General features: G+C 30.8%; 1 protein-coding gene across 3 annotated transcripts; it reads right to left on the bottom strand.

The window, feature by feature from the left end:
* Positions 1–2: 2 nt before the first annotated feature.
* LOC145970725 (ATPase family AAA domain-containing protein 2) lies at positions 3–11725 on the bottom strand. Of its 3 annotated transcripts, XM_083097626.1 has the most exons (17): positions 11622–11711; positions 11363–11548; positions 9969–10197; positions 8638–8941; positions 8390–8558; positions 8236–8302; positions 7889–8138; positions 7590–7804; positions 7216–7508; positions 6813–7130; positions 6526–6707; positions 6257–6443; positions 5592–6070; positions 5316–5501; positions 5080–5115; positions 3947–4814; positions 3–3811 (listed from the first exon to the last, which is right to left on the bottom strand). In XM_083097626.1, the coding sequence occupies exons 2-17, from the start codon at positions 11366–11368 to the stop codon at positions 3758–3760; spliced, it is 3843 nt and encodes a 1280-aa protein (XP_082953752.1). In that variant the 5' UTR covers positions 11369–11548; positions 11622–11711; the 3' UTR covers positions 3–3757. The 3 variants fall into 3 exon arrangements, with proteins under 3 accessions (XP_082953752.1, XP_082953753.1, XP_082953754.1); XM_083097627.1 differs by having other exon boundaries at positions 9969–10211; positions 11363–11725; XM_083097628.1 differs by lacking the exon at positions 5080–5115 and having other exon boundaries at positions 11363–11724.
* Between the last annotated feature and the right edge of the window lie 482 nt (positions 11726–12207).

Below are 12207 nucleotides of genomic sequence, written 5' to 3'. Positions count from 1 at the left end.
CACTATATGTATGACTATAAAATGTGTTACTACATACATATATATATATATATATATATATATATATATATATATATATATATGTATGTATGTATGTATGTATGTATAATATATATATTTATTATGGTAAAATAAATAAGGCAGTGGATGCATCGTCGCTTTTCGTCCGTATCTTTTTCAACTTGTCGTGTATATGTATGTGTGGATTTTCTTAAGATTACTATCTACTATGTCAATAGAAACAAATTGCCAGATTTGATATGCTACAGCTCAAACGCGTTGACAAAGTGTCATCTTTATTCGTCGTAAAAAGTAGTCTTAAGAGATATTGAGAAACAAAAAAGAAAGATAAATATGATAGCGCTCGTTCATAATCGGCAGTGTTACTAATAACGAGATAACTTCTCAATCTGATAGCGCATATACATATTTATATATATGTATGTACATATATATATACGGATTCACAGTTCACGCGAGTGATAGTGAAATGACAGTGTGTCTGAAAATAGCACCAAGAATATAATCGCGAAAAGTTTTTTCGGATTGTTATTTCGAAGCGGAATGTAAATCGTAATCGCTAAAAGAAAAATCACACATCCGCTCGGCAGTTTTTCTTTGCAATTTATGCTTAATGCCTTACAATGATTATAATTATATGTGAGAAGAGAGTTTTGCTAGAGCATTATTTGTCGTTACTTCTTTGGCAAATACTTATACAATTCCCACTGATGGGAATCCATCATCGCGCGTATCAGAGAATCGGTGATAATTCGTATGACAACATTACAGCGATCTTTCTTTTCTCCTATTTTTCCTTTTCTAATTTCTTTTCGAATTTTTAAGATGCGTATTTCGTACAAACTTCGTAACGAACGTTAAAAAACATTTTTTTTTTCTTCTAAATCTCAGTCTTTTCGACTCTCTAGCCACTAGAAAATTTCGCAAATAATACAATCGAATTTCGACGAATGATCCAATCGCCGAATAGAACGAATTTTTATGCTAACTACAAAATTTCATTGCTATGAAAAAAATTGCATCACTATCATCTAACGCGCAAAACGAATATCCTACTAACAAAGTCTGTTAGATTACCTTTCAATCACGCGATTGCAAATTAAAAATTCGTCACATCTGGACAACAATGACGCATATCCCTAAGAAAGATATTACTTGTGGATCACATAAGTTTTATTGATAAAGTTTATTTCTTATAGCTCTCTCCTATATTCGATTGTATGGTTTAAACGGTAGAAGATGGATAGCGCCCTGTATGTATACACGTACAATTCAACAATCGTACGTATTGTTTAAACGGTTATATTGAAGAGAATCGGCTTTTTAGACTGTTCGAAACAGCTAAGATGAAAACGAGTTTTCGTCTCGTCGCATACAATTTCATCTGATCTATCTGGTAACTAATCTTTCACAATTATAGCAAATCACAACCAATACACGAATCTGGAAGGCGTTATATACTCTCTACAAATGTTTACTAATATATTCATATATATATATATATATATATATATATATAACAAAGTCTTTCAGAATCGTCACACAGTTTCTTCCTCTCAAGCGCGGGTATTCTGATTCATAAGAATAGCAGTTGTTTCAAATCGAGAGATGTCTCTCAATATAGCTCTGGAGTTATAAACAAAATCGAGATAATCTATTTACAGTCGGTTTTGATAAAATGTAACAAATAAGAGAATCAGAAAATAAAAAAAGAATAAGAAATCGAAGAAAGTGCGAGAGTCCCGAAATACTTTGTAAAACAACGGCCAGATACACAAAAGTACTTATTAGAGCTAAAATAAATTTTTGTTATCGCTTCAAATGTTGATTCAGATTTTAAAAATTAATTATTTATCTTTTTGTAATAATTCAGTACAGTTAAGTCATTCTTTTCTCGAACCGATTTAATTCTAATTCATATCAATATTTAATAATAATTACTATAGCCCACTCTTTGAGATCTCTCTAAACATGTATAAATTTCGCAATTTTAAAGTCATTCACTCTTTTGCGAAGCCTCAAAATTAATTTAAATGTGACTAACTAGCCACCATTGCATAACGCATCTTTTTTATCGAGGTATTTCATATATTTAGATATTTCTCATAATTGTGTGTGTACGCTCATGCGTGCATGTGTGTTAAGTTTAATCAATCTTATACCTTTTTTTACAACTTTGGTCTATTTAAATTGCAGATTATTAATCCCATTTCGAACATGTCTTAAGTTATTTTGTATAAAGTGAACTGCACTAATGCAAGATGGATGGATCAAAAGCTGTTATCGCGACAAAAAAGATCACATTTAACCAGACAATATCGATCGTTCTCGATTGCTTGCTTAAAAATCTTAACAGGATTCTGATAAAACAGTACTGTTACAATATTTACGTAAAGTACTTTACATAAAGATACATGCTCATATAACATTTTTGAATATGTTGATTTGGTACTTTCTGTGATTCTTTTGTTAAGCTAGATCCAAATCTTTTCGCGTCGATTTTTCTCGCGATAATAATCTTTGACCTATCTTACTCTACACATATCAAGTAATATTATCTTATATTTTAATAATAATTTAAATTGATACATTTTGTTTCGCGAGGTATATTGATATACAAGGAAAACCACAATTTTAACAGATATAAAGAAATACGCTTCGTATTTTAGCTCTCCTTACTTGTAAATTTTTATTTGGATCCAAGACGAATATTTGGAATAATCTCTGGTCAGTAATATAATAAAATGCCGAATTTTTGTGTCTCGTAAGTATTTAAAATGACAATGTTCTAGAATTAGGGATGCATTACCATGTTAACGTGTTCATTTAATTATTCAAAGACTATTTGAATGGAAACAGTTAAGTACATAATGTACTAATTCCTGTGCTTTCGTTATTTCTCATTAATATGTACTTTAAAATTTATCAATGTAATTAAAAAAAAAAAAAAAAATCTTTTTATCATCGAGCAGAAATCTATAATTATTCTTAAAGAATATTATGAAAGAAAATATTTAATAATTTATTACTTTTTTCTTCTGGTTTACTACAATGATGAGAATAATATAATCTCAATCATATTGAATAAAAGAAATAAAAAAAAAATGATTATAAACGCGGTAAAGATAAAAATAATACTAATAATAATTATTATTTTTTGATACTGATGACAATATATGATAAAATTTATAAAACTTTTTTCTGACAAATATGAATCAAATTTATTTTCTAAAAAGTATATAAGCGACTGCGAGTAATAAGATGGCGGACTGATTCATTCTTATTACTTCAGTCATTAAGTATGATTAAGGATCACGATACGGGCCCTTATTGTGTCAAATAATCGCTTGTTTGAACATTTACAGGACTTTTACAATATGTACAAAATTTAATAGGATTATGTGTATATACCTGGAATTTAATACTTAATTAAAACTAATTTCTTGCATCTTAAACAACAAATGCGATTGCTTTGCAGATGTGTGCTATTATTTATCTAAAAACTGGCAGTATAATAACTAAAAAATATATCATTCCCAAAGTTTCTTTTGATACGACAATAATATTCGGCTTTGTAATTTGTGTATAAATATATAAAAGAAACCATCTGATATTTTTTTAAAGATTAGTGTTGCTAAAAATATTATTATGATGTAACGTATAATACGTTTGTCTCGTTAGCAACATGCTGCATTTCCTTTCATACAATGCCATACCTACTTGTATTGTGTATATTCTAATGACACTGTCGCTTGTACTCCGTAAACTTTTCCACTTCCTTGAGCAAGTCCTACACAATGCAAGTGTAATAACATATATATTTATGATGTATATAATATTATGATGTATAAATTAAATAAATCGATATTAACGCTATATGCACATGTTCTATTTTTACAGATTATATATATATATATATATTTACCTTTGGCAGTGATTTTCTGTCATATTTATGAGCATATTTCCCAACGCATCTGCTTAGTTGCACATAAATATCGCACAATACTTCAACAGGAAAGTCCTTCGTTATTTCGACAGTAAAATGCCACGCATTTTCGAGTTCGTTTCTATCAACTACAACTTTCTCACTTTCCTCAATTTTATCTCGACTAGAATCGCTTTCGATAGCGAACGACATTTCATCCGTGCTTTCGCGTCGAGACGACGAACTCGAATCACCATTCCCAATAGGTTTATCTTCTTCTACGAAACATATCTCCATTTGGTCGAGATTATCGATTCGTTGATCTGCAACAGTACTGTTTTGGCTTTCCTTTGAATTTTCATTCTGCGAATCGTTCTCCGAATCAGTATTATCGAATAATCCCACATGGCCGTTTAAAACGTTATTCGCCTCGGTTTCGAATTCTTGGAATTTTTCTAGATCAATACTAGTAGTAGTTTCATTGTTTAGCGATTTACTTGCGATTACCTCAGTAACACTTTCGTCAAAAGCGATCTTTTTCTTTTTATGAACTTTTTTCACATAACCTCTCGCCCATGCAGGTATTTTACGTTTTCTCGAACTACCGAATTTCTTTCCGTTCACGATAAGGGAATGACTAGAATTTACAGACTCCTTCTTTTCTATTCGTTCATTCGTCGAGATGGATTCTGATTTTGCATTTTTGCTTTCCTCCTCATTATTACAATTGCTTTCCAAAATTCGACGATTCTTAGAAATTTCGCGACACTTATCCTCAAAATCGGAGTCCAGTTCAGCTTTTATTAAAGCGTAAGCATTATCCCTCAAAGAACACGCTCGATGTCTTATCAATTTATCAGCAGGATCCCTATTAAAAGAGTAGAAAACATATATTAGTCATATATATATATATATATATATACCAAATTTTAGCACAATCTTTCAGCATTCCATTAACAGAAAGCGTGATGTCTAATGGGAGTGGCCTTCAATGATGCATAGTGAATTAGTTATTATAACAGTGTATCTAAGTAAAACGAACAACAACGATTATGGTGCGCTTTAAATTGAAAACCACTATTATCTATGGAGCGATAACAGCATTACGGATAAACAGCAAAAAGCTCAACTACCTCTTCAATATTCCGAGGGAGGGCCTATCACGTAAGCTGACATGAAAACACACAATATGAATGTCAGTATAGAAAAAGAGTATAGTATTGCTAAAGAATAACCTTAAGTTATAGTACAATATCAATAGTATAAGCGCTTCTGTAACGGAGATACTTTCGCACAAGGCTCATATGACTGTTCTTTTTATGATTCAAACAATGAGATTCAAAAAAATTGCCCCTCTCGAATTACTGACCTGTCCGGATTATACTCTAGAGCATTTCTACATATGAGATCAATATCATCGAGGAATTCGCGGGCACATAGATAACAATTCATATCGATTTTAGTCATCATTGTTTCCAGATCCATAGGTTGTTTTATTATCAAATTATAATCTGGTACTTCCTCTGTGTCCACTGGTTTTGTAAACATGAAAAATCTGAAACATCATATCATTTATAAATATCTCTGTAAAAAAAAAGAAAGAGAAAGAAAAAACGCAAGAAAATAATTTATAAGATGTACTTACTGTCGATTTCTTGCTAATTTAGCACAGATTTCTCTCAGGAAAATCCGTAATTCTCTCAAAGATACTTCATCTTTTTCATAAATGATCCGCTTCTCCGCTTCAGTTAGTTTCTTTGGTAACGGATCTGGCGCTAATGGCAGTGTCTCTAAAACTTCTACTTTGCTGCTTTTGATCTGTGGCGGTCTTAGACTTTGAACTATAAAAATGTGTCGGAAAAATTTCATTCTTTGCTCGGTGGTGGGGGTTTTCATGGAATACACTTCTCCACGTAATTCGCTAAACAAGTTTTTCAACTGATTAGGGAGATCTTGATATGTCGCATCGCTTGTCGCGAGAATTAAAATCGGCAATGAAGGATCCAATGCTGTGATACGACAAAGGAAAACTGCTTTTACTGTCTCTGGTACGAGAGGCCACCATTTGTCAATTGACCGAATGTAAATTATGGACGGTACATTCCTAGCAGCTTCGTTAATTACCTATATTAAATAGACACTATTAAAATAAAACTTTTTTTTTACATATGATATAAAATAAGAATAAAAGTATATTTATACTTTGTGTATATTATTATTAATTATTATAAAACTAAAGAAGGTTTAGATAGAGGTTTCAGATAAATGTATGAGTTTTAATAATTAATGATATATGTAATGTTATATCACCTGCACACAAGTTTCTTCCGGAGATCGAGCACTTTCTGCAAATAATGTGCTAACATCCAAAATTTGAACTGGTAAATGTTCCATACAATATAATAATGCTTGAGCTAGACGAGGTCCCTGACCTTCGGACAGACTGCCACCCGAGATTAATAATCTTGGGCGATAGATACCCTTGGCATTCTTTACTCTATAAAAATATATATAATAACTTGAAAGAATACAATCAATTTTATCATTGCTATAATATCATGCATATTAAGAATAATTACTTTGCCATGGCAGGATTTACACCATGAGGAAATATTCCTTTCACTAAATTAATTAATTCTTCTAATGGAGGACCTAACAATGGTACCATAAAAAGTTGTAATTTTCTTCCTGCACATGGAGCTACTCTATGCGACGATGGAACGAGCATAGAGCTTGCTTGCATGAAATCACGTTTTTTTACCTATTATATAATTAATATGATTAACATATCTTATTAATAATTTTTAAAATAAAACTTGTTATATATGATTGATTGCATAATTCTTATTATTATTATAAAACGTACTTCGACTCTTTCTGGATCTAGCAATAGTCTGTCATTTGTCATATAAATTTGTGGATAAGTTCTCCTTAATCCTTGTAGCACTGCTTCAGTACACAAGGCTCTCAAATCCGAACCGCAATATCCAGTTGCTTTCTCCGCCAGTATTTCTAACAATTGTTCAGATGGTGGATTTTTCCATTTGCTGACATGAATCTTTAAAATTTCTAATCTCTCTTTCATAGCAGGTAGTGGAAAGAAAAGTTCGCGATCAAAACGACCGGGTCTTCGTAAAGCCGGATCGATCGCATCGATTCTGTTTGTTGCACCAATGACTATAACCTTTAACAAGTAAAAAAGAAAAAAGTGTAAAGAAACAAATAACTAAAGATATTTCTTCTCTCTTTTTCTGCTTCACTTTTATTACCTCTCCCCTATCACTAAGACCATCCATGAGTGCTAAGAGAGTGGATACAATGCTAGCATGAATCTGATCCTGTTTAGTACTTCTGACAGGTGCGAGACCATCTATCTCATCGAAAAATATTATGGACGGTTTCATTTGTTGAGCCTGTTCAAACAACAATCTCAACTGTCGTTCCGATTCCCCAACCCACTTCGACAAACAATCCGCTCCTTTTCTCATGAAGAATGCCATTTTCTTATTACCTTGACTACATTCATTGGCTAATGCTCTGGCTATCAATGTCTTACCAGTTCCTAGATAGATTTTTAATTTGTATAAGATTTCAAAATAAATTTTGATTTTATTATTCTTTTGTAAAACAAGAGATTTAATACCTGGTGGGCCATGAAATAGGACACCCTTTGGTGCAGTAGTGTTATATCTCTCAAAAACATCCGGATACAACATAGGAAATACGACCATTTCTTTAAGGCAGTGAATGTGAGATTCCAAACCACCGACATCGCTAAATCTAATATTAGTGTCTAGAGTAATAGGATTTATGTCAGCTTTTCGATCTGGTGGACCGCCTTGTGGTATCGCCGATTGTCTGCGAAAGTATTATTCAATACTTGTAATATTTATTGACGAAACCATTACTCAATGAAAACTTTATCATGATATGTATAAATACCTCGCTTTTTTGCCCTTCTTTTTGTCGTAACGTTGAGGCTCAGAGTCACTGGTATCGCTAGAACTCGTGCTTTTACTTCTATGCTTTCTTCTTCTCATTGAATTGCTGAGAACACTTCTTAGAGCTCTAATAGATCGTCTAACTGGCTCTACATTAGCTTGAAACCTATCTACAGTAGGCTTTTTTTGACGTAAACTATACTTCCTAGGCCCAGGAGAATCCGAGGACTCGGACAGATCACTGTCTACCACTATATGCATAAACAAATAAAGACACATTATGTTTTATTTTTAGAAGAGAAAATATGTTCTATAGCGCTCGTAAACATGAACTTTCTCGTTACCTACCTCTTGGCAGCTGCCGTTGAGCTGTGCGTCTTGTTCTCTTAATTCGGGTATACATATCCTCATATCCCTAAAACATATATGGGAAAAAAAAACCAAATTTATAAATTGCTACTATATTTAATGTAATAAAAAAATTGTATAACAATTTGCTTACATCTTCATTTTCAGAATTATCATTATTATCCGGCTTTTCACTTTCTCGCAAACTATCATCATCTGCCTCATCTTGCTCTGTTTTGGACTTTTCATTTTTCTCAATTACACTTCCACATAATCTGGTTACAGGACCTTCTCTAAATCTGCTTGGACTATCAGACTTTCTCCTAAAGAACATTTTAATTTCAATTATATATATATTAAATCCAATTAACCACAACATAAATGTTTCATCAAACTACATGCCTAGTATCTTTTTCCTCATTTGCGGGTCTGGTTTGTTGGTCATTAATATCTTTTTCTGCGTCCGGCCTTTCTTTAAGATCACGATCAGGTCTACCTCTAAGTTCCCTATTATTTTGTCGATCATGTTCTGTTCTGTCTCTAAGATGTCTTGTTGGATTTTTATTAGGTGGATGATTCTCACGAGATCTCAAGGGCATACGATCTCGAAGATCACGCTTTCTACCAGGTACATCATCTACCATCTCTTTATCCGAGGAAGAAGCATGTTGTTGAAACATGGGATACCCTTTTAAAGTTTGTGTTCCTGTTAATATGTTTTTATGAATATTTAGAAACAATTGCAATTGACAATGAATAAATCGAAATAAATAATTACAATTATGATATTTTGCACATTATTATTTCTATAGAAAATTTCAATTTAAATTATTTATTGTTAAGTGTATGTGTGTGTGTGTGTATACACACACACTTGATTTTAGATAAATATACATTTGTGTGGATATTTAAATTGATATAAATATAGAATTTTTCATGTATGTACATCTCATGTTTGAATTTAATTATCTTTTTCTTTCTTGCATTATTTATATTTATTTAGGCAGATTTCAATAATTATAAAATATTTAAAAAATAACAATTAAATTGCTGAAAATTTTACTTCAAGACATAATTGTTTATTTTTGTTTGACCAAATAGTAAATTAAAAGAAATACTTTATAAATACAGCTTTTTATTATTATTAGATTATATAACTTTAGACTAAACTCTTTGAATGTACTTGAATGTATCTAAAAATTCTCTTTTAAAGTTAATAAAAAATATTTCTCAATCAATAATAACTAATATTTTTTATTCTCAGAAAGTTAAAATAATAAATAATAATTTCAAGTAACACAAAAATGTAGAGAACAAATAAAAAAACCTTAAAAATATTAAAAAGATATATAAAAAAATAGTTATAATATAATAATTTTTTAAGAAAACTCAAAATTTAAATCAAATAGACGAAAAGAAAAGTCTATTGAAATGAAAAAGAGTAATAAGTTTAAAAAAATTTATTTATCGCTGCCAAGTAAAACATAAAAATCTTTCACTAATTTTTAATAAAATTTAATACTAAAAAAAAAAAATATAAATATATATATATAAATATATATATATATATATAAAAATTGCATTGGTATTTATATTTTAAAGTATTAAATTTTATTAAAAAGTAATGAAAGATTTTTTTATGACATTTACAAATAGAAGATTAGAAGTATTTTGTTGTTTCAAGTAGCACATTCTTTAAATTTGTATACAAAAAATATATATATAATTGATACCTAAAATCCAGCTAGTATTAAGATTATCATAAGTCTGCATTCTATTACGTGTACTACGTCGTACACTCAAATTATTATTAATTATATGTGAATTAGAGCCAGAATGCGACCTCAGCTTGCGCAGGCTCTTAGGTCGTCTAACATTTGACTCCAAGCTACGGTTGCGAGGAGCAAATATCTCTTCCTCAGTATCCATTGAATCCAATGCAGCATCATCATCTGACATTATCTATAAAATATTAACTATAACTATATTAAATATAATAAATATTAATCATTTTATTGTATCAATGCAGTTAAAAAAAAAAAAAATATATATATATATATATATATATATATATATATACATATTTTTAACAAACAATACATATTATAAGAAATATTTATTCAAGTAATAAACACATGACAAAATTTGAAACAGCAAAAGATATAATTCTTTTCTTAATTATTTTGTAAATAAAAGTAATTAAGAGAATGGTTGTAAGATATTAAATCAAAAGTAAATTAAATAAGAAGGCTAATAATCATTGATGCAAGAATAATTTTTGCAAAAATATAATTACAAATTTAAGAAAAGCAATATTTAAAGAAATTGCATATGTACCAATATAAAGAGGAATGACAAACGTTTCGATCCTATCTGGATCTTTATCAATGTCAATAATAATAATACAATTCGAAGATGATTGAAAACAAGAACAAATGGTATAGAAGCAGTTACATAGAGAAAAAAATGTAAATTTGAATATAATAGATGCAGTGCATAAACACAAATGCCAAACATTATTAAAATAGGTCCATAGCATCTTATGAAAATCTTGGATTCAGAACAGCCTTGTGTATTAAAATTGCAAATGCTCACAGATTCTTGCACCATTTATATTATAATAAAAAATTGAAAATATCGCAATTTATAATGATAATGTAAAATACAATTTTTTCAATTATATTTTTGCAAAAAATATTTTTGTATTAGTGATTATTAGCCTTTTTATTTAATTTACTTTTAAATTATTTCGTGTTCAATTTTTGTTTTCATAAATGTATAAAATATAATATATATACAATTATAATCATCATGTTATTAATATATTAAAATATTTTACAAGTGTCTTCATACACACTATATACCTAAAAATAAACACAATCAAAAAATTGTACACGTATACTTATGCACTTAAAATGTAAAATTTTTCAGAAAAGCCTCGATATCTTAGATATCGCGATAAAAATTTAAGTAATTAAAATTGTCCAAGAAAAAAAATAAGCTACAAATACCCTAAACAAATGGAGAACGGCATGCACGTAATCTCTTTTTTCGAACTTTACATCTTTAACCTTTGCGTGAATTTCTTTGCCCGAATAGTATCGCTTTATGTTTAATCGGTCATTACCTTCATCTGGCCAGTTCTCGTTGCCGATGTACGATTAAAATGTTAAATCTGTTAACGTCCGTCATATGCGTGGGATATGCCAGAACTGCATTCACGATCGCCAAGAACCGTCCTTCCTTGCAACAGCGCGAGTGAATCCCTGAGCGAACCACTAGCAATCGAGGATCGTTCAATCGAATTTCCTTCCTGTTAGCATCAAACAAAGCCACATAATCGAAAGTTATCGCGCACCAAACGGCATTAAAAAACGAGACGATACGCTTCGGATTCACCGTGCAATTGCAAAATCCGTCCCGTCTGTATATCACACACGCACACAAACCATACACACAACATACCACTTCCTCTTGTGCGCGTAACTGATTTGTATATTATGCATTATGCCCATTACTCTCTAAAGTTGGTCACGTATTGAGCAGACTCAACCAATGAGAATTGGGGAATGCACTCTTCTCTGACATCATTCGTAGATTTGTTCATTTTTAATGCGTTCGTAAACGCTCGCGAATGTCATCTGTTTTGATTAAAATTTCAATGAATAAGGACGTAATACGACCTTACGAGCGTCGCGAACAAGTGGAACGTGTGTCCTTTTATCCTCAAAAATATTTATACTTTGAAACGAGACGAATACATTCGCGCATTGAAGAGATAAATAAATAGATAAATCTAGTGACATTTTCGAATGGTCGAGTTCGATCGCTCCGGGATAGTTACTAGACGCCATTGACCAATCACAGCCATTCTTCTGAAGAATGTAACCATACGTTCTGCAGAAGAATGGCTGTAATTGGCCAGTGACGTCTAGTAAATTATCCCGGAGCGATATCGAACCCGACCATTTA

Source organism: Camponotus vicinus, unplaced genomic scaffold (genome assembly GCF_025532165.1).
Source record: "Camponotus vicinus isolate PSW18456_S1 unplaced genomic scaffold, iyCamVici1.0 SCAF_4, whole genome shotgun sequence".
Taxonomy (NCBI): domain Eukaryota; kingdom Metazoa; phylum Arthropoda; class Insecta; order Hymenoptera; family Formicidae; genus Camponotus; species Camponotus vicinus.
This window is presented reverse-complemented; position numbering and strand designations above follow the sequence as displayed.